A 25,815-nucleotide genomic window follows, 5' to 3' on the forward strand; every position below is an offset into this window, starting at 1 on the left:
TTTAATATGTAAGTATTTTGTGTTGTATTACTTCACATACTTAAGTGAATGATCAGATGATAAAACCACGTTTGATTTGCTGAAATAAAGAAAAGTTTCTTTTTGGGGGGGGAGAAAAAAAAAGTTTGCGCCAGCGTCAACTCTGCGCGATGACATCACCCGCCTGCTCGCGCTGCGCCTGTCGTGACGTCGCCTTCCTCCGCACCACCCCGACCCTCCGCGCCGCCGCTGGAGTTACCGAGCAGCCGGGAGGAAGCGCTCCGTGTCCCGACAGCAGCGCCGGCTCCTTCCGCTCAACTTCCCCCGAGTGTCGCATGTGCCCGGGAGACGTGGAGAGTGTTTGAACCGTGTTTTAGATGCTCGGCAGTGGCCTGGGGACGGCGAAGGGAGAAGGTAAGTCTGCCGCCTCCGCCGCCGCCGCCGCTTCCTCTGCCAGTCCGTTGGTCCGTCCGAGCTCCCAGTTCAGCCCCGGCCCGACTACCGCATTGCTGCCGGCAGAAGTGACGGGAGGAGTGGGGGGTGGGGGGGAAGAGTAGCGGGCCTCGGTAACTTTGTAACCTCCCAGAGACGAGGTGGATTTAACCGGCGTTCATGTCGGCGTGACTCCTGCTGCGTGAACCGGCGACTCCTCACTGTGCCAGCGGTGCTGCAGCGGCGGCGGTGACTTCATACCTCTGAGTAGACAGGCTGCGTGTGGAAATAAAAAAAAAAAAAAATAGACCCCCCCCCCCTCTTACACGTTGCATCTGAGGAGTGTCAAGTCAGTGAACTTACCCACAGACCTGCACCGTTAGCTGAAGGACTGACATGTCTGTAGGCCCGGTGTCAGCGGCTTTTATAAACCAGTACCCTCACTTCCACCAGTCACGCAGGGTTTGGATGTGGTGGAGGCTCGTGCTGTGTTTCACCTCCGTGTAGTTCGTGTGGCCTGGTTCACCCGGGGCAAGTTTCAGCTCGTCAACACAACACACCACACGGCATCTGTCACGGCTGCAGCCTGAAGCATGTCAACGCAAACAGATGGGCAGGGGTTGAGTTCGCCTCCAGCACTGTGGGATCACGCATGTATATTTATATACATTTATATATACATACATAACAAGGATAGCAGGAGTGTTCACGGGGCTACTTGCATTGTTTTCCATTTAAAGGGATAGTTCACCCAAAGATTCACTCATTATCCACTCACCACTATGCCGATGGAGGTGGTGGGCGAAGTGTTTGAGTCCACAAAACACTTTTCAGGGGTAACCAGCGTTGCAGCCAAATCCAATACGATTGAAGTAAATGGTGACCAATTGGTCAAACGTAAAAAAACAACAGAAAAAAACACAACATGCCTCCAAACTGCTCCTGTGGTGTCATCCCAGTTTTCGGTAAGCCCCAACATTCAAATTTGACTCGAAACGAGGTCATATACACCATGTTTTAAGCCTAAATGTCCGCTGTGATCCAAGTGGACATTTAGACTAAAAACATGGTGTAAACACTAACACTTGGATGACACCACAATTGGTCACCATTTACTTCAATCGCATTGGATTGGCTGCAACCCCTGAGACTCCAAACGTGTTGTGTGGACTCAAACCCTTCACCCACCCGTCCATCGGCGTAGTGGTGAGTAGGCCGTCCCTTTACCACCTTCATTCTCTTGAAAACAGTTGTCATCTTGCAGCTGTAGCTCACATCTCCAGTGCAGCAGCCACATACAGTAGAATGGGTTTTGCCAGTTCCGGCTGTGTGTGCGCTTTGTAACTCATCGTGCTGAGATGCCGAGTCTTCAGGCCATGCTAATCTGATATCGTAGTCAGCTCACTGACTTCCATCCAGCTCTCTGCTCAGAGCCACGGCCGCGTTGTGACCCCAAGGCTGCACTGGACTGGACTGGACTGGACAGTTGTCACCATGATGTGCTGGGAGTTGAGGATGGTGAAGTTTGTGCGAAGGTCACTAGTTGTATCAACTCGCCTAAAGAAACAAAATCCTATCTGAACAAAATGATGATCTTTTGAATCAAATTTAGTTGATACAGATTCTTATTTGGATCTCAAGTTTCACACTCTCATAAACATCAGTTCCCCAAATATGCCAGATTTTTCCCCCATGACTTATTTTCGGAGAAGTCCATTAAAATGTGGAAAATCTCACAATGATCCGCACCAAACGTATAAATTAGGGTTCATCCACGACCCAGTGTGCTTCCATCCACCTAGTTTCATGGTGATCCATTCAGTGGATTTTGTGTAATCTTGCTTACAAACCAACCAACCAACTAAAAATGGACAGGGGTGAAAACATAACCTCCTTGGCAGAGATAATAAAACTTAATGTAATCTTGAAATCAAATTATGAAAAACTTCCTCTTCTAATCAAATCTGCAGTGAATCTCTGTAGCTAAATATAAACGAGACTGGATCAATAATGTTCCTGGAGAGGGAGCAACTAGCTCGACATAGAAAACACTGGCCAGGTTTGTCTTTGCAGGGGAAATGCTAGCATGAGGCCTTAATGGTGTTTGGGAAGCAGAGACGAGTTAATCCCAGCGTTCTGAGGAAATGAACAATCAGAGGCTACTGTACCGAATATAGTGGCAGATCACTGGGCAGTTTTCCTGTAAGTTTACTGTGATATATATTAGGTTTAAGTAATTGTTAACACAAACCTCATGATTTTACAATTGACTGTCGGTTTCTGGGTTTCCTCTGTTCCTGCCGACCTGAGCAATAACACGTGTCTGCTCTTGTGTCTGTTACTCTGAGCTCACACACAGTTTCTTCAATCGTTTCCTGTCAGTGTCTGTGAATATGTGCTGAGTCAACTACACATTTAGTTCATATTTTAGGCCCCAATCTTAACATAAAGTGAAAGATAGTAATACTGGCTGTCAGTTGTTGCTGAAATGGCTTATAGTGATGATTAATGAAGCCTCCACAGTGTTCTTTAGATTGATGTGTGTTTTGAAGCGATGCACTTTAAGGTAAAAATGCCAGTTATTGTTGGATATTGATTGTATGAGGTGATCACGTGCTGTGTTGAATCCACGATGCATGTCAAAGGAAACTTTTATTCTAATCCAGCATGTTTCCTCTGTACCAGCACTTACATTTGTATGTAATCATATGAGGAAAACTCTACCTGCATAATATTCATCAAAAATATGACTGACAGGACATTCAGTCCCTCAGTGGACATATCCTTGATGAGACCACGGGGAAGACAAAACAAAAAGACAGAAAAGAGTGAGGGAATGTCAGGAGCATAAAAGAGAGGAAGACAAAGTCAAGGAAATCGGAAAGAGTGAGAGAAGCATGGAGTGAAGGTCTTTGCAGCCCCCCCCCCCCCCCCCCCCCCCCCCCCCCCCCCCCCCCCCCCCCCTTGGGTGTAGAGTGAGAGTCAGTTGGATGTACATGTGAGAAGGAGAAGAAACCAGGGAGGCACAGGATGAAAGTAGAGAGTGAGGAGAAGGATTCATTTTTCATCTGAGTAATGGTTGAGCTGCAGACCCACACCTCCTACATCTGAAGGCATATTTCTCTCCCAGTGTTTGTGCATTTACAAAGCTGCACAGAAAAGGGAAAAGATGACACATTCAAGAAAAAAAGAAACCTTGTTATAAAGAAACCAAAAATTCAGAAAAAACCCCACTGAGGAGATACACACAAACCTAAGATGTTGGGCAGAGACCATGTTGGTTTAGGAAGATGAAACGCATACAAACATCAAATCTGATAGCACATGCTAAAGGTATGTGTTTGATGAGTGGACATGAGAGTTCAGTAAATCATTTTTGTGACAGACTTGACAACATGATAAACATGATTGTTATTATTTTCAATCTACTACCTCATTAGTCCCATCTTCATCATTCACTTATAGAATCACTGTTATATTAACATTTTAATAAAAAGAATGGGAATGAGCAAATAAAAATGTCCAATACAATAAAATGAAGTATTGGATATTGAAGGATCATTTCACTATTAAATGTTCAGAGTTTTTTGGTGTCCTGTCTGAGAACTTGCCAAGAAGAATCTAACAAATTATTGAGGCTTTAACAACTGTACTTCTACAATTACAAAAAATCTTAAACTATTTATATTTTCTTATCAGTGATTAATTAATGACGAGATAATTCATTGTCAAATTATGAAAATATATATAACTAAACTTTCAAAATAATTCAGTGTATAATGAGAAATATTTCAATTTTTTCCAATAACAATCTTTTTATTACTCCATTCAGATTTAAGACTCATTTCTTAATTACCATATCAACAGACTTGATAGGAATTTGTCCTGGTGAGCTCACCCAAACATAGACGAGAAGAAATTATACAAACACTTAAAATACATCACAGAATATGTAACATTAATAAAATACAGGCCTTTACAAAGAATGGAATAATAAATTCTAAAACCAGTGTTAAAATAAATGAAATCTCTACGTATCGACCAGACTAGACTTAAGGTTGATATCACTCGAGTCTGTCATCTGACAGCTGCTCACACACTACAGGTCTTTTCATCATGGTGTGAAAACCGAGACTTTTCTAGCTCTACTCCATCTCAACATATCCCTTGCTGCTTTATTATTATTTTTTTTTTGGCATATTGTCTCCTTGACCATGAAAACCAGTGAGCACTTATCAAAAAGAAAAGACTAAAATATCGGACTCCAACGTGTGGCTGTTCACTGAGGGAATGACAAACAGCAGTGACTACTCATTGTGTTGCTACTTGCATGGCTATACAATTGTGTGTCCTCGCCCACACACTCAAACCCTGGCAAAGGCTCATCCTCCTGTTCCTGAGGAATCATTGCTAACACTGCCATATTTTTTTAATAAACACTATTGGCATAACACATCTAATAACATGTTTCAATTAGCACATGCTCATCCTCTGCGGATGGCTGTATATGCACATGGTAGCTGGTTGCAGATGAAAGAATAATAACCATGCTCTAGCTAAACGTTGTCTAAATAAGTGTGTATGTGTGCGTTATGTATGAGCGTGTCAGTGGGAGTTTGAAGATGGCGGTGAGAGCCTCAGGAACTCCAAGCTGTCAGCTGCCTCTGTTCTCCACTACACACTCGCCAAAGCATTTACAGCCTCGACTTCAGCTGCAGCGCCGGTACCTTTGTCAGATGAGCAAACTGGGCAGCGGACAAAAGCGGCGGCGGATTGGTCGGCTTTAGACAGTGCTGAAAATGAAGGGAGAGATGCCAGGGACTGACTCACTGAGGCTCATCTGAGTGATTCAGTGGACTGAGAAAGGGGCTCGGGTTTCTTAACAGTGTAATAATGGTGTTATGATGTGGTATAACTCGTTCACTATTCTGTCGCACAATTTGGGGATTTGTTTGTTTATCTGTGTCTTTTATTCTTCTTCTCTATATTAATGTTGCGTGTGTTGTTGACCCCCTGCAGACAGTGCTGGTGGTCCTGAGTGTTCAGCAGGATGAGTGAGGCAGAGGGCCAGTTCTACAGCGTTCAGGTGGGGGACTCCACCTTCACCGTACTCAAACGCTTCCAGCAGCTCCGCGCAATCGGTTCTGGGGCCCAGGGCATCGTCTGGTGAGAGGCTGTACTCCTGTTTGTTGTGTTAATAGCCTGGGGTTTTGTTAAATCAGACTTCTCCGAATTACATAGATAAAGCAGTTGCTGCCTTAGTAAAGTAAACACTAAGAAGTTCACAGATCAGACCTCTTTATTTTACCAACAGTGGGAATTTAAAATGCATTTTCATAGTCCCCAGAGGATTTGTTTGCAATGGTGTGTGGCTAATCTCCAAGCTTTTGGCATGCCCCACTATCCCTTCTCCCCAAACGCACCATGATGTTTGCTTTGGATATAATTGCACCAACAATGGTTTGTGCACTGATCTGTTCTCTGGTACCAGCATGAAGGCAAGATTTCTGCTTGCTCATGATATCTAATTTTATCGGTAGCACATTCACGATGAGCTCTTTCCATTTTTGGATACTTGATCAGCTTTTCCTGAGCTCCACCCTGAGACTAAAATTACAGCATTGGATTAGAAAGCTGGAAAAATTGGGAAATTGCTGCAGAGAAATTTGCTTGAAAATTACGTATTGTCGTAAATTGAGTATTGTCCATAGCAGTGCAATTGAGTGAAGTCTCTTTGCTGTTCCGATTCTTTTGATTTGTATTTTTCTGCATCTGCTCTTATTGTTTAAAGTGATAAGGGAAAATCAATCTCTGTAAGATGTATTAACTTTCTTCCTTTGTCTTTTCATCTTCCCTCCTTTGTGCATATGATGTGTGTGCAGCTCTGCTCTGGACACAGTCCTTAGTATACCTGTTGCTGTGAAAAAGCTGTGTCGACCCTTCCAGAACCAGACCCATGCTAAGCGGGCCTACAGGGAGTTGGTGCTGCTCAAATGTGTCAACCACAAAAATGTAAGGCTGATGATGATTTAATTTATAAATTTAATTTATGAGACTCTTCTTTTTTCTATGTGCTGGTATGTGTGCTTTATATTTGACATAGATGTTAAGAGCTGTAATAAATCATTAAAGGTGTTTTTTATAAAATGAATTATACAGCATGGTTAAAAGATGGAAAGTTCATGGTCACATCTACTCCAAAGCCAAAAATAGGATCCTTCTTATGTGATTTGGAGTCGGGCAGGGGGGAGTGACTGGCAGCCAACGCCTACAGCTTTGTGTGTTAAATTAAGAAAACGGAAAAACAAAACTTCAGTCAACAGAACAAAGAGAGTTAGCTCTCTGCAGTGGCGATAAAGTTTCCTGCTCTGAGTGAGGGGATCCAGACAAACCCTCTTAGTGCTCTGCCCTCTGTTGTCGAGCTCTCCACAGTGAAGTGGATGGAGCTGGGAGAGTAACAGAGTGGACTAATGGCCTGTCTTTCTGCTCGCAGATCATCCGTCTGATCAATGTGTTCACGCCTCAGAAGTCCCTGGAGGAATTCCAGGATCTGTGAGTGGCACTGGAGTTTTTTAGTTTCTTTTACACATTCGGCGATCTTAACTGAAGTGAATCCTACTATTTACTTGTCAGTGTCTACTACTGCTCTGCGTCAGTGTCACAGTATTTGCTCTCTATATTAACTGTTTATATGCTTCTGGCACTGTTCAGTTAAGTGCTTCTTTACTGCGTTTTCATTCTCCTGGTGTTTGTGTCTATTTCTCCTGTTGTCTACCTTGTACTTTAATAAATACGTGACTGTTTATAATTCCTTCCTCCACTGTCAGGTATCTGGTGATGGAGCTGATGGATGCCAGCCTATGCCAGGTGATCCACATGGACCTGGACCATGAGAGGATGTCCTACCTGCTCTACCAGATCCTCTGTGGCATCAGACACTTACACTCTGCTGGCATCATCCATAGGGTAAGGACAAGGAATAATTGTGCTGGGTGGGAAATAGTTAATAACAATACATTTTTTAAACACTGCTGAAATATAGTTACTTAATATCAGGCTCACGATATAAGTTTGGTCAAAAGCATGTTCTGTTTGCACCTGTAACCACAACAAACAATGAATTAGTTTGCTCATTAGCTACAGAGATTAAAGTTTTCCATCGCTGTGATACATTTCCATCATTTGGATTCCAGAGAGGCCGTCAATGAGATCAGTCTGAAGGGGGAAGGAAATTGAGGGGTGTCACACTGAGCGAGTCAAGTGCTGGCTGACGAACAGCAGATTACTCATTAAGGAAAACGAGTAGTTTTAATGAGTCGTTAATTTAAATCCATTTTTAGCTTTCCATAACAATTTGCGATGGGCTATGCATGTACATTTATTATCCTCAGGCCGATGCTTTAAAACAATAGGGGAATAATGATAGAGAAACTTTTCTTTGTGCCTGTAACCATCGTGTCCCCACAAGGTCTTCATGAATGTGTTTGGGCTTTTACAGCAAAATGTTTTCACCATCCATCATGCCCCCCACAGCCACTGAGCTGGTAAAAGTTCCAATACAACCTCTCTGGAAAATAAATTTTAGGAAAATGTCCAGACCTCAGTCCAAGTCTGAAAGCAGCTCGAGCTAGTTTATGTGCTTTAACACTCTGAACCCCTGCAAAAGTAAAATGTAGCAGTGTTATGCATGTAATCAACCCAAGACTTAACATTCTATACTTAATTGCAAAATCAATAAAGTTGATTGGGATTTTTCTAATATCCAGGGCCTGAAAAATAATCCATAGTTTGTTTTGTATTTTCGCTGCAAAACAGAACACACAACGTCAGTCCTCCTGCATGTTTGTTTTTCTTCTGAAGTCAAGTTTAATCACGCAAGTGCTCCACACAGTTCAGAAGGTGGCAGTAATATAGGGGCTGGAGACCGAGAGACTGCTCCGTCCATTGTGCCCCTTCTTATCTTTCGCCATCTCCCATCTGTGTACAAATACACACGTCAGGGACAATGTCTTTGTTTGTGTATATTTCTATAGATTTATAGAGTTTCTCTCCCCTCAGGATCTGAAGCCCAGCAACATTGTGGTGAAGTCAGATTGCACTCTGAAGATCTTGGACTTTGGCCTGGCACGGACGGCTTGCACTAACTTCATGATGACCCCCTATGTGGTAACCAGATACTACCGTGCCCCAGAGGTCATTCTAGGCATGAAGTATAAGGAGAATGGTGAGCAGTCTCAGAACAGCAGTTTTATTTTATTTATCTCAAAGATGCTTTCTGAGATTTTAGATAGTGTGATGTATGTTCATGTGTTCATGTTTTTCTGGTTTGGTTATTTGATGCTATAAATCACGTTGAAGGGTTATGATTGACAGCTCAGACTGACTCACGATTGGTCAAGCTCCATCCCCCGATCGCTACTGCACAGACGCGGGCTCTTAAAGCACAAGATGGCAGCATTCGAATCCGGGGTGTTTTGGCTTCATTTCTGGATCTTGGGAGGAATTGGAGACATCTCCATATTTATATACAGTCGATGGTTGATACTGGCTCCTCATACATGAATTTAATTCTTAAATATATATCAGATTGTTTACAAAAATATATTACAGAGCATAATGCAGAGGAAACATGATGTGATTTAGAAACAGATTTATGACAACATAGATTTGATTGTTTGCTTTTCACAACAGCGTTTGAGTTAGAAGGAGCATATCAGAGTTGAACAGATGGAGCAGGCTGTCAAGAAGGATGAGTTTGTTTATTGTTCTCTTATAATACACAGTGTGAAATCTTTGATCCAGTTATGCTCTAGTTGGTCGTCCACTGTTTTTTTTATGAGTGAATGCCTGCATTATGCTACTACTCTGAATACAGTGGACCTGTGGTCTGTCGGCTGCATAATGGCCGAAATGATCTCTCCTCCCCTGAAAGGACTACATCTTTGTCAACACCAAGAAGAGACAGAAGACACTCAACACATAGTTGCAGGGTTTTTAAATCAGGAATAATGTATTTCTTCAATTAGCGAATTTCAGCCAATAGCGAAAGAGAAGCCTAAATCTGTCAAACTGTTTTTCTCCAAATTATGTCTTTTGTCAGACTTGTCATTTGTCTATTTCTTTGTGTGGGATTACAAACATGAAACACTAATCAGGCCTCATTGTGACCTAATCTGAGAGGGAAGTATTTGGCCTACAACACAAACATAATGCAATGATCAGTGTAACCTGTCCAAAGTTTCAAGTTAAGACTCATGCATCAAAGACTCAATCTTAAGTCCTCTGTAATGATGCAGAGCGCAGAGAGCTTTCTGCTTCAGTGGTAAAATGGAGGGAAGAGAGGAGTGGATGGCGATTCGCCACATATTAATGCTCTGAAGCAAACAGTCGACTCGGGCTACGCCGCTGAGCGCACACACTCACACACAGGGAAAAGTGAGGCAGGGAGCAACAGCTGTGTAAACTGATAAGCAGAGAGCCGAGGAGAAAGGCCTGGAAGCCTGCGTCTTGTTCTGCAGCCAGAGAGAGAAAAGAAAGTCAGCCGTAAGAAGAATATGATCAAAATGTCCAGCCGTGGAGAAGCCAGAGGATAGACCCAAATATCAAGAGCTGCTCTTCTGCATTTCAATGTTTGTCGTTCAAATTTAAACCACGGGGCAGGTTGCTCCCCCCGTAGCCTTCATGTTGTTTTACTGTGCATTTAATGAGAATTATACTGTGTGGTTTTTATGTGATCAGTTTTTTTAATACCCTCTGTGCATGTGTGTGTTTGTTCTCTGTTTCCAGTGGACATCTGGTCAGTGGGGTGTATCATGGGAGAAATGGTAAAGGGCAGCGTGATCTTCCAGGGCACTGACCGTATCCTTCACAGCTCTCTGTCCCACATTGTTCACCCTCCATCAAACCCCCATTCAGCATAAAATATCTCTTTCATCTTGATCACTTTCTTTTCTTATAGTTACCCCTGCACACTTTCTCTGTCGAGACGTTTCCCTCATCATGTCCTCTGAGCTTTATCTGTCGAATGGGATGACTCAAGTTTTCCAGCAGACCTCGTTTTACACAGAGAGCTCTCTTTGTTTCCTCTCCTCTTCAGTGATTATTCTTCTGTCCAGATATCTGCAATCACCTTTTAATTGAAACAGGGAATCAAACTTAAGCTCTTGAGATGATTTGCATTTATATTAGCGGTGTCTAATGGGTTTGATTACATTTCATTACTTCACTTACCATCTCTTTTTCAGTGTTACTGTCCATTCGCACCTGAGTGGCAGAGAATGGATGCGTAACACAATCTGGTTCTGGGGCAGATTGGTTTTCATCTGTGGAAGTAATAACATTTTTACTGCAGTGGTAAATCCGCAGGCTTCCTGACTGTTGGTACATCTGTATTTTTATTGCTTTTTTTCTCTCACTGACACAAGATTCTCTGCCTTTTCATATGTTCTTCACATAAACTCAAATGCGTATATATCCATAATGCAGTACTGCAGCAGGGTTTTTCCATAACAACACACTGTCCAGACATCGACCAGTGGAATAAGGTGATAGAGGTTCTGGGCACGCCCAGTCTGGAGTTTATGAACCGGCTGATGGAGACTGTGAGGAACTATGTCATGAACAAGCCACAGTATCCCGGCTTGAGCTTTGCTGAGCTTTTCCCCGACTGGGCCTTCCCTTCTGACTCGGAGCACGACAAGCTGAAGAGTAAGAATTTGGGATATTAAAATACACAGGTTTAACGTCAAATGTAAATATACCCTCAATTTCTTTATTTACCAAAGACTCTGCCTTGTATGTGTAGATGTTTGCATCATTTTTAGTAATTTTTTAGATAACAAAACATTTTCCAACTAAATTACAGTGAAAGAGGCTGAAAACTGGAGCTCTTGCACCACTAGTTCAGAGAATGATGACTCAGGTCAGACGTGTTTCTGCCGTAATCTGTGACATTAAGATCAAGAAATCACGTCACTGAAACAAGATTAAATCTCGACATTCCCAGAAATGTTTCCCAATGCCACAAGGGGAAGTAATCAGTTCTCACGAAGGCCGCTCAAATGAAGTGATGTCATAGTTCTGTTTCCATAGTAACACTGCCCTCCCTCTGTTGCCATAACAGCAGGTCAAGCACGGGACCTGCTGTCCAAAATGCTGGTTATTGATCCCGAGTCCCGCATCTCCGTCGAAGAAGCTCTGAACCACCCCTACATTCACGTGTGGTACGACCCTGGGGAAGCAGACGCGGTGAGGCGATCTTTCGATTCGAGACAGTTCCGAGGTGTAACCCTCTATGAGTGTCAGTGGTTGTGTGTGTGACCTTGGTGTGACACATGTATTTTCTCTTTGTTTCACAGCCTCCACCCCAGATTTCAGACAAGCAGCTGGAAGAGCGAGAGCACTCCATTGAGCAGTGGAAAGGTAGGATGCACTGCCCTCTGGGGAAACATATCAGCAGTGCAGTTTAACTTCCTTTACATTTTAATTAAATGGACAGGAATCTTTAGAATCATGTTTCTATTATTTCTGTAGGTAGATTTTCATTTTCCCATTGCATAAGAAGTTTCAGCTAAAGGTCAGCTTGGTTCTTTATGACTTTTCTCATGAAAACCCAGATGCCAGAAAGACATTGGCTTTTCAGTTAAGCTGTTCAGACATTCACTGCACGTTTTCCTGAAATTCTCCAGAGGGGCTGTATGTAAGAGCACGAATGTCAGAGTCAGTGGCTCTGGACATTTTCCTTAACTTCTCACGCTAGTCCCTTAGTGGAATATCTGTAAAATATCCGAGTGAGCCCATATGAGAATACAGCAGGCAAATGTCCCAAAAATTCACAGCATGCAAGTGGACATGTTGATGAAGTTTCTAACACACCCCAGTAAAACAAACAAAAAAGAATAAAGACTATCTCAGGATAAAAAGAGGTGCCATGTGCATAGACGATGCTGATGACGATGTCAACTTGGAAAGGCCAACAAGATTCGAGAGCTTTTGGTGATAAGGGACAATGCCGGTGTCATCTGCTGCTTCCTGCACGCTCTATCCAGACTCCACCTTTTTCCTGTTGTTGTGAATGTGTCTGACATGGACAATCTCCTGCTGCGTTCTTTGATAGTGAAACGCAACAAATGTTTAACCTTTTTCAACCCCAAATCCAACACATGATGTCATAACATGACGTCTTTCTCCACAGAACTTATTTATGAAGAGGTGATCGACTGGGAAGAGAGGAACAAGAACGGTCTAATGAAAGACGATTGCTCTGGTGAGTACATGCACCTTCTTCATTTGTCATCAGCTATACATAAAAGTGATGCAGCTTCAGCTCAAGACACAAGTTTCCTGAAATGGGTCATAGTGGACAGACAATCCACTTAATTAAATTTTGTTATTTGTAATTTCACCACATTGTTCTTGTCCTCGTGTGTGTGTGTGTGTGTGTGTGTGTGTGTGTGTGTGTGTGTGTGTGTGTGTGTGTGTGTGTGTGTGTGTGTGTGTGTGTGTGTGTGTGTGTGTGTGTGTGTGTGTGTGTGTGTGTGTGTGTGTGTGTGTCATGTCTCAGATGTGGCGTCAGGTTCCGCCTCCCAGTCCTCCTCAGCCAACGACATCTCGTCCATGTCCACGGAGCACACCTTGGCCTCGGACACAGACAGCAGCAGCATCGACACACTGACGGGACCGCTGGACGAGAGTCAGTGATCACAGTCCATTGGCCACATCTGTCTGCCTGTCTGTCTGCCTCAGTCCCCCACCTCCCATATACGATATCTAAATATCAACCGGTCATCACCTTCCTTTCCTCTGTTTTCTTTTCCCCTTTAACCTCAATGAAAAGGTCTATTTTTCTATTTTCTTTTCCCCGTACGATCTGGTGGCTCATCCTCTTCGTCGTCACACTTTGTTTTGGACTGCTAGCTAGAGGTCGAAGCTATCTATGCTGTTTTTTGGGGTCAAAAAGGTTGCTCTTTCTCTTCTTCGTGGATATTGTTTTACTCGATCAAGTATATTGATGTATGCACCTGTAATGGTTTTCAGGTTACCAGGAGGAGGCAGTGGTGGATTTGTTTTGTATGCCTGTATTTTAATAGTTTTATTTTTTTAGCAAATGTTAAGTTGAGACCAGAGGTTATTGTCATCAACTCAGTGCAGACACGTGCTGACCCCAGCTGCTCTCATGCATGTTACGCCAATAAGAACAAAAGCTTGCCATAAGTCGATCGCACTTACCGTCCGATGTCCATCAGAGGATCAAACACTAATCCGAACTTTGATCGACCTTTTCGCTAGCTCGCAGTACTGCATATCTCCACAGTGGTGTGTTCTTTCTTTTATGAATTGGCTTGAGTGATGTGGATTTTGAGCTTTTACTCCTGTCAGCCAGGGGAAGTTGTGGTTGCAGTGTTACTGTTTTATTTCCTGATATAATGTACTGTATGTAAAGATGTCAAGATCTGACACGCATAGTGACTGTAGACCCTTTCATTACCAGTACAGTAGATACGGCGTGCTTGTTTTGTTAAGAAATTCAACATATCTGTAGAGCTATATATTGCAATCATCCCGATTTGAACATAAGGTACTTACTATCAATGTGTATATCAAAAGACTATCGTAGTCCTATTCGTTTGGGGGAGGCTCAAAGCCACACGTAGTATTTTTATTTTTGTGTTCTAGCAAAATGTTGCACATGATCACATCGAGGCCCATGGGAATCAAGCCTCTTGTCAAAAAATGTCGTTGATGGATAAATGCATGGGCTGCACCTTTTCTAAACCATTCCATTAGTGCCGAGACAATAACGAAATGACCCATGAGTCAGACGTCATGTAGAACACACGCCACGGCAGTAAAACACAAACAATAATGGTGTTTAACTTGCATGAAGGCAGTCGCGATGCCTCTAAGATACTGTAGTCCTTGTTTAAAAAGACATCCGTTCAGATCACGTTTACTTTTACTTACAGTACCTTGATGTTCATGGTTCTGAAATACTATTCATAAGATTTATTTTTCGCCTTGTAAGCCTATATGTGTGTGTGTGTGTGTGTGTGTATGTGTTACCAAATGTACAGTGCAACACTCTCCCTCTTTATCTCCCTGGAGTCGTCCCTAAAGACAGCAGTCGCCCCGTCTGGAAAGCCAGTGTCTGTGGAGGAAGTTGGCCCAGCAACAGAGAAGCAGCGGCATTGTGGTTTAAACTGAGGATGTGAGTCCTGAATCCAAATCTGGATCTTGCAACTCGAGATTGACACTTTAAAGATGATCGTTGGAAATGGACTGCAGAGCTGCTTTTTTTTTTTTTTTACCGATTGCACAGTGTGATGGACATGCAGAAATACGACACTGCGGAGCCACTGAGGACTTACGCACCATGTTTTCCTTTCAAAGACCATGACCTTATTCTTTCAGTCATGCCTTAAATGACCTGAGGAGTGGCCAACTCACTCACTCACATCATGTTATCCAACATGGACTGAGCTTCACAGCGATCAGAGGGTCTCGTGTGTTTACCAGGATTGCAAAAGAAAGCGCCATTGAACAATGTACATCTCACATTTTCGTTCAGTTTGTTTCTCCTTTTATTTTCAGAGATGTCCTGTGTGATTGCATTGACCACAACGTTATTATCACTTGGCCCTTACGCAACTAATAAAGTGGACATCAGTGATTCATTTTCTTTCAGTGAAGAAATAGCTGTACATCACTTAAATCCCTCCCAAGGAGAGAGCGTAATGTTCTGCCTAGAGACAAACCTCAGCACAAGTTCTTTCTTGCCTTTTTCCCTGCACTTTGCACACACCATTCACGTCGTCACACCACACACATTCCTCTTCAGAAGCTCTTGACAATATACTCTGTCTTCTTGGCCTCGTTGTTGAGTTCTCCGAAGGTGTCGAAGAACTGATCCATCTCTCTCTGCAGGGTTGCGTTGCGTGTTTCTGCGGCGTCCCGGGCTCTCTCCGACTCCACAATCTTAGTCTGGATGACCTGGTACCAGTGGCGCTGCTGCACCAGGTTGGTTTTCAGCCGCACAACCTCGACCTGCAGCTCCTCATTTCTCTGCTCTAGGCTGATGAGGAGAGACAAGACAGGAAAGGTTACTGGTTCATATGTCGGTGGGTTACTTGACATTTAAGTAGGCAGAATGGGTGACTCTAAAGTTTGGGTTAGAATGTACAATTAGATTTATTTTACTAGAGTGACTCAGATGAGTGCATACGTCCATAATCGAGCTGCAACAGATTACACAAATCATTCCCTGGCAAAAGGTGAAGGTGTTTCTTCATCTCGCAATTTTAAAGAAAGTGATAAAATCCCTGGATTCACCCCCTGAATTAATATTTAATGGATTCTTCCCCGACCCATGCAACTTCCTTAGACCAAGTGTCATGGTGATCCAAACAAATAAACAGACGGGTGAAAACATAACCTCCTTGATGGAGGTAGCTATAAGGTAAAAATATCCTGAGTGAGTTATGTGTTCGGTCCAGGGAAACAACCTTAAATTAGCTCTCTTTCCGACGCCTTGAGCTGTTTCCATTTGTACGGTTAGATTGTTAAAACCAATCTTCTCCATCTATTTACCAACGCAATTCGTTTATCTTGGAAAATACACAGAAAAACATGCATACATACACAAGCAGCAAATATAATGCATCCGAGTGCTTGATAAAAAACGTTAGGTGTAAATATGTCTTTGGGAGACGTAAAGAAAGCAGCTGTTGGCGCCGTGGGAACTAAACAGGATACAGGGTGAAGCTCGGGGTCGACTCAGTGACCGGAGCAGCACAGCTGAGTGGACACACGCTCTGGGCCTGGGAACATTGGGTTGCCCTTCACTGGAAACACACCACAAGCAAGACTCTCACAGTCAAGTCAGTGAACTGAAAGTGTAAAACTGAAGCCAGCAGCAACAGCATGTTAAATTCAGTCTTTTACAGGGTTTTATCTAACCCGTGTAAAGTGATTAAAATAAACTGTGAATGTTGAAAGGGAAATTTGAAACCAATACAAATGAATATTACCTGATTAGTCTTTCCTCGTACTCCTCCCTCTGTCGGACGATCTGCTGTTGGAGGCTGGTGAGGAGGCTGCGGAGGGCGCTGGCACACGGGTCAGCCTGGGGTATGGGAGGGGGCACCCTGGGAGACCAGGCCGGCTGCTCTGGGGGCCACAGGGCCTGGCACTCAGTGGGACACAGCTGAGTGGAGCTGCCTGTCAGGACGTGAGGTGACGATGGGAGCTGGAGGTCGGCCTGCTGAAATCCACAGGATCCTGAGTCCAGCTCTGGCTCCTGCTCACGCTTCTTGTCTTGGTCTGGATTCTGGTCCTGGTTGATGGAACCGCTCTCAGGGAGGATGATCTCACAGGAGGACCAGGGGCTCTTCTCTTCACTCACTCCCTCAGCCTCCATCAGTCCCTGCATGTGCTCAGGGGCCCATGCCCGATACATCTGCTCCTGGAAACTTGTCTCTGTCTCAAAGACCTCCTGGAGGCTTTCAGGGGTGACAGTGTCAGGCAGGTTATCATACAGAGACAGAGCACTCCTGTGCTGCTCACTCTGTGATGGATTGGGGCTCTGGTAGAGATGGGCTCTGTCCTCCCCACAGCCTCCCTGCTCACCCGTTCTCTCTCCTCCTCCTCTTCCTCTGTTTATGCCCTGATCCAGCTCTGCTTCCCAGCCCTGTCTCCCCCGGCCCCCTCCCCAGCTGCAGTAGCTATGATCTGGCCAGGCGCCAGGCGCTCTTTCCCCACCGTCCAGTGTGGGAACCACAGCCACAGCTGGGGACAGTCCGGCCAAAGGGCTGCAAGGGCCTGGGAGTCTGGTTACAGCCGGGCACACAACCCTACTCTCCATTTCCTTCACCCTGGCCCTCCCTCGCTGGGCGAAAGGTGGGCAGTTGTCGTACAGGGGGTCCATGGAGCAGGAGCTGGCTGTGGTGGGGGACTCAGTGGGAAGACAGGGCAGCTCCATGATCTAGCCAAGCACATGGGTGTGCTGAGTGCCCCAGATAACTGCCCTCCCCTCCTTGGGCTGCTGTAACTGGGACTGAAGGCGTGGTGTGGAGCCTCCTTGTGTCAAGTGCTGATGTGTCGTGGTGAGAGGAAGGTGTAGGAGCCGCCCTCCTCCCCCTTTGGCTGGCTCCCTACTGTGCCCTCGACGTTACTGTCTAATGGAAGACAGGTTGTAGTGTGGGCGTAGCCAACAGGAACTGTGTGTGTGTGTGTGTGTGTGTGTGTGTGTGTGTGTGTCTTTAAGCAGCACTGACATCAGCTGTTACTTTAGCACAGCGTCTGAGGGAGGGACCAGGGTGTAATATGGTCTGGCACATTCCTAAAGACAGTCACATATAACTGCAACCACAGAAATAGACGGTGGCCATAAGCACAAAGTGTGAAACACTCACAAGGAACCACATAATCCTCCCAATAAACAATTGTGCAGTAAATCGCATCGAGCCACACACCTGAATATATGACGCAACGCAAATCTTCAAACATTTGAAGAAGTAGCACACGTCTCATGAGGGTCACTCTACCCTGTTTGAACCAAGGTGAACTGGTGCTAGTGTTGGTTCTGGGTTGGTTCAACTTGCAAACCTTTGAGAACCAGTTTGCTTTTCCACGTGGTCGAGTCACATCATCACGTCAGTGTTCACGTCACTCTGTAAGTCCTTCACCTCCCATGAGCTCCAACACAGGCTTTGTTAGTGAGCCTCCCTCTGATGTGTTCTGCACTACAGCTGACGACCACAGATCAAGGAGATGGTTTGTCTCCTCCACGGACCACTGCTGCTTCACTTTGGCATCCAGAGTTCACACAACACAAGCTGGTTTTTTTTTTTAAATGGTGGTCACAATGTTTTGATTGGTCTTATTGGTCTTGATCAGTTTTTGCGCTGTCGAAACACAAAGACATGTTGAGAGATCACACACTGGTCCTTTAACAGCATCGGTGGAAAAGGAGAATCTGACTTTGCTCTGCAATCGTCTTTTTCTTGAGACGTTGACTTCCCTTCTCTATTTTAATGCGTTGTATGTGCGTCAACATTGTAGGATGTGTTAACATCAAGAGTCAACGTCAATTAATCTAATTTTATTTGTATAGCCCATATTCAGGAATCACATTTGATCTCATTGGGGCCTAACAAGGTGTGACATCCTCCTCCCCTAACCTTCAACAAGAGTGAGGAAAAACTACCCCCGCCCCCAAAAAAAAAAACCAGAGGCAACACTGCAGGAAAGACAGAAGTGCAACGAAGCCGCCTGCAGCAGCAAGTCAACAAGATAATAATATTTACAACAATCATGAGAATTCATTCCTAACACAAATGGAAAGGTGGATCAATGTTTAAAGGATTTATACAAAAGAAAAAGTCTGGCCTTCTCGTCTGTAGGTTATGTGAGTAAGAATATTGTATATCAATCTAATTATAATAATAATCCACTATCAGCTGCCACCACAATCACAATAAACAAAAGCTTCAGACACTCACTCAGTCCCACTAACACAACTTTCATGTCCAGTGTGTGTTTGAACCACAAGGTGGCGCTGCAGACAACATTATGAAAAGCCTCTTAAAGTGGGTGGTGTAGCCGTTTGAAATGAAGGGAATTTGTTGACAAGGATGATGCCTCAGAGCTTTAATGCTCAAATGAACATAATTATATTTGGTACTTTACTTAATTCAATAGAGATATTTGCCTCACGTACTTTTTTTTTTTTCTACCTGGATGTTTCTCAAAGGTTGTTCCTCCCTTCAGGTTTGAGGTTCAGTGTTACATTGACCTGATGAGGCCTGTTGATCCGCTAATGATCTAACAGCTCAGTGAAGAGCTCCCTCATTAGAGCGCTGTCATGGAGGAATCACCTCCTCTTCATCTCAATCCATTTCTCCATCTTGTCCTCAAATCACCTCCAGTCAAACGGCGACAGGAAGTGACGTCTCTCGAACCGTCTTTTTTAACCACGTGCCACCTTTTGGTTTGAGAACGACGTGTTCCAGGAGTGTCACGGCAACGCCTGACGATTCAAGGACGCACCGCGAACTTCATCTCTGCACGGGCGCGTCCAATAGTCAAGACTGATAAAAACTCCTCTCTTATCCACCTCATGTGAATCACTGTTTCCTTTCAAGGCTGCACAGACAGACAAGACACAAAATGCAGGATTCAAATGCAGTTTTCCTAAAGCACTTCTCTGCTTTTGAACCTCTGAAATTCTCCTGATGGTTTCCTGAAGTGGCCGATGCCTGTTGGATGTACCAAATGTGTTTCAGCTCTCAAGGTGAGAACAGGGAATGCTTTGAAATCTGCAACAACTGAGGCACCGGAGAGAAAACCACCATCTGCAATGCCACACATCTGCTGTAATCTCTCTCACATCCCTCTGAGGGGTTTGCCCCTGACCTTCATCTGTCTTTAAATGAATGATGAACAACCCCCCCCCCACCCCCCCCACCCTGAGACCTATCACAGCTGGATCTCCACCAGAGGTCAAGCCCTTCCCTCCGAGACTCCTTATCACCGCCGCCCTCCCTTCTCCTCCGTGCACTTCCTGCACATTTGCGTAGTTGTTTGTAGCCATAACGACAGAATCCATGGTAACGCAGATCCCAGCGGTTCTAAATAATAAAGGTGGATGGATGAAGAGGAGGAGGAGGAGGAGGAGGGGATCTGTGGCTATTTTAGCAAGCATCTTGATGGGGAGTAATTGATGAGGACCCTTATTAACAAGAGACGGGGTCTGCTGCAAGAAGCGAATCTTCCGAGGGCAACAGCGAGCCAGCTTCTCTCTGAATTACTGTGCAGCTGCATAGAGAGACATCACACATATAGAAAATAACATTTACATATAGTCCAGGATACAAACTGAAATTTCTCACTGGCTATGAAACTAAAGAAATCAGAGAAAGGTGTAGCTGTGGATGTTGCTTGTAGGAGTAACAGGAAGTCAAGCAGCAGTTTGGACTGTGAAAGAGCGAGAGGAGAGAGAGAGAAAATGAAGCAGCCAACGTTTGTCTGTCCTGTGAAGTTGTTTTCCAGCTCGCAGGTGTGTTTCTGAGAGATTAACATCCCTGCCTCTGTTCTCTCTGATCCCCAACCTCTCCCTGTGTGTGCGCTTCAAAGCTGCAGACATTATACCGTCCCTCTGCTGTTTATTCATGTTTTATTGAGACAACTCCGCTTCCACTTTCAGCCGTCACCTCAGCAGAGGAACAGCGGCTGCTAACAGACCTGTTCCTGGTTCTATTGTGAGTTACTGAGATTTTGCATCGACCATTTTTAGGCAAGTTTGTTTTTCTACATCAGCGCTCATGCACATCCGCGATATAATAGTAAAGAATATATTGTATTGAGTCCAAATGTGCGGGTTTCTGTTCCTACACTCAGTTATTTTGGTGAGAATGTGTTTATATATTTTTTTGTCTTTTTATTTTCATACCTCAAATACAGTGAGAGGGCTGTGAGGCTGAAACTCACATTATCCGTCCTTCAGCATGTCTATGATGTTTGAACCAAATTGTTGGTTGATGCACCGAAATGATGGAGTTATGGCATCAGAGCCAAATGTGCTGCAGATTTCTGAAGCACATTACAAAGCCTGGAAAAAAGAACTGGCTCAAAATGTATTTTTCGCACATTGTAAAATCACTTCAATGTTATGATGCCCATGAAAGCTTTTAGAATAACTGATATTATTTTGCAAGTTAGTGTCATCATCATATTATCATTCAATCATGTCGCTTTTATCAGCGTAGTGGCTTTTGTTATGTAGCTGACTACCTCTGGTAATAACAGCTGTTCACTACACAAGCTTGAATCCAGTTGTCAATAAATCCAACATGGACCATGTGTAATGATGCATTTGTGCACTAAATCACGGATGAAATGGAGACGCCGATTGGTTTATTTTGCTCCTCGGTACCAGAGCCAAACAAATATTAGATTAGATCATAGATTGCATAAAAAGATGGACGATGCTTGTCCTCTTCCTGCCATTAGCCATGAATGAAGCCAAAATATCCCAGATGCGAACACGATCATGACATTCGGAGCCAGAAGCGATCAAGGGGTGGAGCCTCGACATGAGCCTCAAGTACATCAGTGTGATAACAACTACCTAAAATACCAGAAACCATCTTTGTGAAAAATGTATTTAATGTGTATTTTGACTTTTTAATTTGACCCACGTCCCAGACACGAACATGGAGGAGGAACAGTTCGTGACATACACTGCAGCCAGCCACTAGGGGGCGCTCAAGATGCTTTGGCTTTAGTTTTGTAGTGTGAGATAGATGGCCAGGTGGCCAGGATCCATAAGCCAAGTAAAGGAAGCAGGGTTTCTCTTTGAAGGAGGCACAAAGAAAACAAACTGTAATTATGTTTTATAATAACATGATACTCTCTCTGTGTAGCAGAGGACAATGTATTTTGATTGTCATTCCCTTTTCTGGATCAAGCTCTGAATACGCTGGATCCTTCTTTTAGCTAAACCCTCACTGCCTCTTAAATGTCCACATCTTTTAAACCCTTATCTCCAACTGCTGATACATGTCCTCTGTTAAAAAACAAATGTTGTTAATGATTGGAAATCTACTCCACAGTCAGTGATTCACATAATGCAACAATTTTAATATATATGACTAATGAGTTTTTGATATATTTTTCTTCACATGAAATTAGTTGATTATCAGATATATGGTCCAGTCATAAAATGGTGCTGGGCCTCCATGAGCTGCCAGAACACCAGAGTCTTAAACAGTCTAAAAATGTCTAATGTTTCACCAGATTTTTAGGCCTTAAAAACTTTTAAATAGATTGTACTGGGTCTTTAATACTTTTACTTCATTTAACACAACTTCCATCATGTGAGAAATGTTGTGATGACACGCATAGTTTGTAAAACTCCTATATGTCTTCATGTCTGTCGTACTGGACATCTTAAATGTCAATAATTGTAATCTTAAAACGTTTTAAATTGAAACCTGCAGAAACTCTGGATCAGCCTCAGAGCTCCTCGGGGAAGATTCTCTAAACGTCTGGACGTCATTGGGAGGGATCAGCACTGATGTTATATTATTTGGTATTCCCTCATTTGTGGTTTGATGACCGTTGCAGTGAGCAACACGTCGCTGCAAAATCTCACACGGGTGCTCAACTGGCTGGTGATTCACCTCATCATCATTCTCATCCTTCCCCGACCCTGGATGCCCTGATGAATGTACGCATCACTCCGGCTGATCAGGTTTTCTTAAACTTATCTCTGTTATTGTTCAGGGTTCAACTTTTGTTTCACTCTAATTATGAATTGAATCCACGTCTCTTTGAGCCGAGGCGTTCGTCTTCGTGTTGTCGAGCGTTTCTCTGCCTCTCTCTCTCATCCATTTTAAACATGTGGCTGTCTACTGCTGCAAGGCTTCATTCAACACAGCGGATTATTTGAGAGGCGCGAACAAGGTGTCCTCGAGCAACACGTGCATGTGCGCTGCTTCCCACTCACACACTGCACTGGAGATGTGCGTCACTGGTATCCATGTGTGGGTAGGTTATGTTGCTGCCATGATGAATTGGATTATATTGCTTTTTTAACACCATCTCTCTCTCTGTGTGCATTCTCAATTAAAAACCCTCGACACATTTCAACTTCTGACGCCTGCGTGTGCGCGTCCACAGGCTCTATAGTTTGATTATAGCTCATTTCATTAACATTGGATAAGATGGCTCTTACTATACATCCTACAGGCAGCACTGCAATGCGATTATCCGCCCAGAAATATGACGACAGACATTGGTTTTTCAGGATTTTTTTTTTCTCAACATGAAGCATCACACATTTTGACAATTAGCAGTCTCGGTACAGTAACCATGGGAACAACTTCTTTAGTGTGACGGGATGGGCAACACCTTCAACAACCAACCTGTCTTCATGACTCACTGCAGCTCCGTGCAACTGATGCATGAGTTGTACTGTATATACAGTCATGCAGCCTCACAGCTGTCGTCACAGAGTAAAGTGAGACAGATGTTGGTTTTACTCAAGCTGAAAATGAAGCGGAAATCCCCTCTGAGGCGGGATGTGATTCCAGTCCTGCTGTCAGATTCATGGGCCGGAGGAGATAATCTGTGAGAGAAGAAACTGAATAAAACAATTATTAAAGAAAGCTCAGAAGGATGGATGAGAGAGGGAGAGGAGGAAAGCAAGAGATATAAAGAAATAAAGTAAAGAGAATAAAAGATAAATGTGGATAAACTGAGGGCAAAGAGGCCTGGCAGACGTATAAGAGGGATGAAAATGTATGTGCGAGTCGAGAGAAAACCAGAGCAGCACCCGGGCCAAGGTGAAAAAGGAGAACGCCACTGATTTGATGACTTATTCAAGGTTTCTCTGGAGCGCTCCGCCAAGGATCTCTTTGAGAGGGAGCGTTTTTGAAGAGTCTGCATATGTGATAGTGCATCTGTCAGTGGGGGGTGGATCAGGGGGCGGCAGAACAGAGCGAAAGACGGATATGGAGTGTGAGGAGGAGGAGAGATAGCGAGGGAGGAAGAGGAGGACTGCTGCAAATAGAGTGAGGAAGGCAGCATATCCACTCTCCTCTGCTCTGTGGACGCCTCAGACGGTATTGGTGAGGTTAGAGACCAGAAATGAGTCATTAAAGGGGCTGATGCTCGTCTCTCGTGCTTGATCAGTGCAGAAAGGAAATACTAAAGCATGATGGGATAGAAAAATGCTTAAATGGGAACCAAAATGCTGAGGGAAGCACTGGAACGAGGAGAAAAATGGGAAAGGATGCATCAGGGGATTATATTAGAAATAAAAAATGAGCAAATCAATATAGGATAAACAGTGAGAAGGAAAAAAAAGCAGCATGAAAAATGGTGATCCATAAATGCCAGGACCTGATGTAATTGCGCCTCAGGAGCTGCAGGCACCGTTTGCTTTTCCGTGTCCTTGTGAGGAGTAAGGACATGGCCGACCTTCCAGCCGGTTGCTAATGGGCAAACAGGGGCTCGGCAGTTTCTCAGTTTCAACAGGACAATGTGGGCTCACAGTGTTGGCTCCCAGGCCCAGTGAGTGTGTGTGGGTGTGGGTGTGGCTGAGCACACATTTGAAACTCGTCCAGTTTGCACAGAGCAAAGAACGCTCTGCTCATTGGCCAACCCAGCGGTAGCCGTGGGAGACGTTCTCAGGTTGGCTGATTGGGTCTGGGAGAGTAAACAATAGGATGGGAATGACCAGACTGAGGGTCAGAGGTCAGCAGGGTGGGCTACGTATAAAAGCTGTCACCTACTCCAGTATCCCCAAACATTTATATACACACACACACACACACACACACACACACACACACACACACACACACACACACACACCATATTCTTTACTGTAAATGGATGCATCAGACTTTTATGAGCACATTATTGTGTGTGTGTGTGTGTGTGTGTGTGTGTGTGTGTGTGTGTGTGTGTGTGTGTGTGTGTGTGTGTGTGTGTGTGTGTGTGTGTGTGTGTGTGTGTGCGTGTGCATGCGTCCAGGTTAGCAGGCCTTAATGCTGCATGTGTTAGACACCAGCTTTATCGTGCTGCACCAGCTCATATTTATTAATACAACAGATGCACGTGATAGACTGAGGCCTGTTGTTCTGCAGATAAACAGAGATGTGTGTATTTATCAGCGTGTGGTTATCTCGGTGTTATTAAGAGACTGCAGTGTTTTTATGGAGATACATTTGTGCGTCCCTGTGATCGCTCCGCTTTTGCATTTAACAAGTTTTTTTTTACAAAAAGCGGGAAACGATCACAATGACTCCACAGGTGATGGTTTTGTTTGTAGTGATAGCGTGTGGCATGTGTGTGTGTGTGTGTGTACTGTAGATGTGTTTCTGTTGCCAGCGCTGCCAGGCTCCCATCCCCCTCTGAGAACAGTGGAAGGGCCGTTTCTCTGCTGTTTACACTGTAAACGGACCGGAGCTGTGCCCAGCTTTTATTATTGCGGCAGACACACAGAACCATCACAGCTCCGTCTCACACATTAACATCAACGTGCTGTGTGGACCTGAGTTTTTCTCAAAGCTTTAAAGTTTACAGACACTTGTGGTTTCTTTTGTCATCCTGGTTTGCAGAGATCTGGGAACAAGCCAACAGTTTGTCTGGATTATCTGAAACCGTGTATTTCAAAGTAAAAGCTAAGACGGGCGTTCCCTGGATGTTGGTTATAATAGTCCTCTAAGACTCCGTGTAATCACAGGTGCCCCTGTTTGATTCTGGCATAGCTTTCAGTCAGTTGGGCTTCTGGTAGTGTTTATGGGTCGTATGGTTGTGTAGGTAAGGTGAGAACACTAAAGACATTATCACACCAACTCTGGAAAATGGCTGTGAACAGTTTGACTTTGACATATGGTG

General features: G+C 44.1%; 2 protein-coding genes across 4 annotated transcripts; one reads left to right on the forward strand and one right to left on the reverse strand.

Annotated features, from left to right (window-relative positions):
- The first annotated feature begins 135 nt into the window (after positions 1-135).
- On the forward strand, positions 136-15,081 carry mapk9 (mitogen-activated protein kinase 9). Of its 3 annotated transcripts, XM_034598055.1 has the most exons (13): positions 136-393; positions 1,843-1,946; positions 5,431-5,577; positions 6,294-6,423; positions 6,905-6,963; positions 7,239-7,377; positions 8,470-8,635; positions 10,198-10,269; positions 10,936-11,118; positions 11,534-11,658; positions 11,769-11,832; positions 12,605-12,676; positions 12,974-15,081. In XM_034598055.1, exons 3-13 carry the CDS (start codon positions 5,462-5,464, stop codon positions 13,108-13,110), a joined length of 1,263 nt encoding a protein of 420 aa, XP_034453946.1. In that variant the 5' UTR covers positions 136-393; positions 1,843-1,946; positions 5,431-5,461; the 3' UTR covers positions 13,111-15,081. The 3 variants fall into 3 exon arrangements, with proteins under 3 accessions (XP_034453946.1, XP_034453945.1, XP_034453947.1); XM_034598054.1 differs by lacking the exon at positions 1,843-1,946 and having other exon boundaries at positions 139-393; XM_034598056.1 differs by lacking the exons at positions 136-393; positions 1,843-1,946 and adding an exon at positions 4,711-5,298.
- Positions 14,973-17,569, reverse strand: si:ch211-247j9.1. The gene is made up of 2 exons (XM_034598057.1): positions 16,437-17,569; positions 14,973-15,481 (listed from the first exon to the last, which is right to left on the reverse strand). The coding sequence occupies exons 1-2, from the start codon at positions 17,384-17,386 to the stop codon at positions 15,244-15,246; spliced, it is 1,188 nt and encodes a 395-aa protein (XP_034453948.1). The 5' UTR covers positions 17,387-17,569; the 3' UTR covers positions 14,973-15,243.
- Between the last annotated feature and the right edge of the window lie 8,246 nt (positions 17,570-25,815).

This window comes from Hippoglossus hippoglossus, chromosome 10, assembly GCF_009819705.1.
Source record: "Hippoglossus hippoglossus isolate fHipHip1 chromosome 10, fHipHip1.pri, whole genome shotgun sequence".
NCBI classification, from domain to species: domain Eukaryota; kingdom Metazoa; phylum Chordata; class Actinopteri; order Pleuronectiformes; family Pleuronectidae; genus Hippoglossus; species Hippoglossus hippoglossus.

What these genes read in the sequence shown, in the direction of transcription:
- mapk9 (XM_034598055.1), top strand. Translation starts at nt 5,462, where the DNA reads ATGAGTGAGGCAGAGGGCCAGTTCTACAGCGTTCAGGTGGGGGACTCC. An exon ending in CTGCTGGCATCATCCATAGG is followed by an intron (nt 7,378 to 8,469) that starts GTAAGGACAAGG and finishes CTCTCCCCTCAG; the next exon opens with GATCTGAAGCCCAGCAACAT. An exon ending in CTCCATTGAGCAGTGGAAAG is followed by an intron (nt 11,833 to 12,604) that starts GTAGGATGCACT and finishes CTTTCTCCACAG; the next exon opens with AACTTATTTATGAAGAGGTG.
- si:ch211-247j9.1 (XM_034598057.1), bottom strand. Translation starts at nt 17,386, where the DNA reads ATGGAGCTGCCCTGTCTTCCCACTGAGTCCCCCACCACAGCCAGCTCC. An exon ending in TACGAGGAAAGACTAATCAG is followed by an intron (nt 15,482 to 16,436) that starts GTAATATTCATT and finishes TCTCCTCATCAG; the next exon opens with CCTAGAGCAGAGAAATGAGG.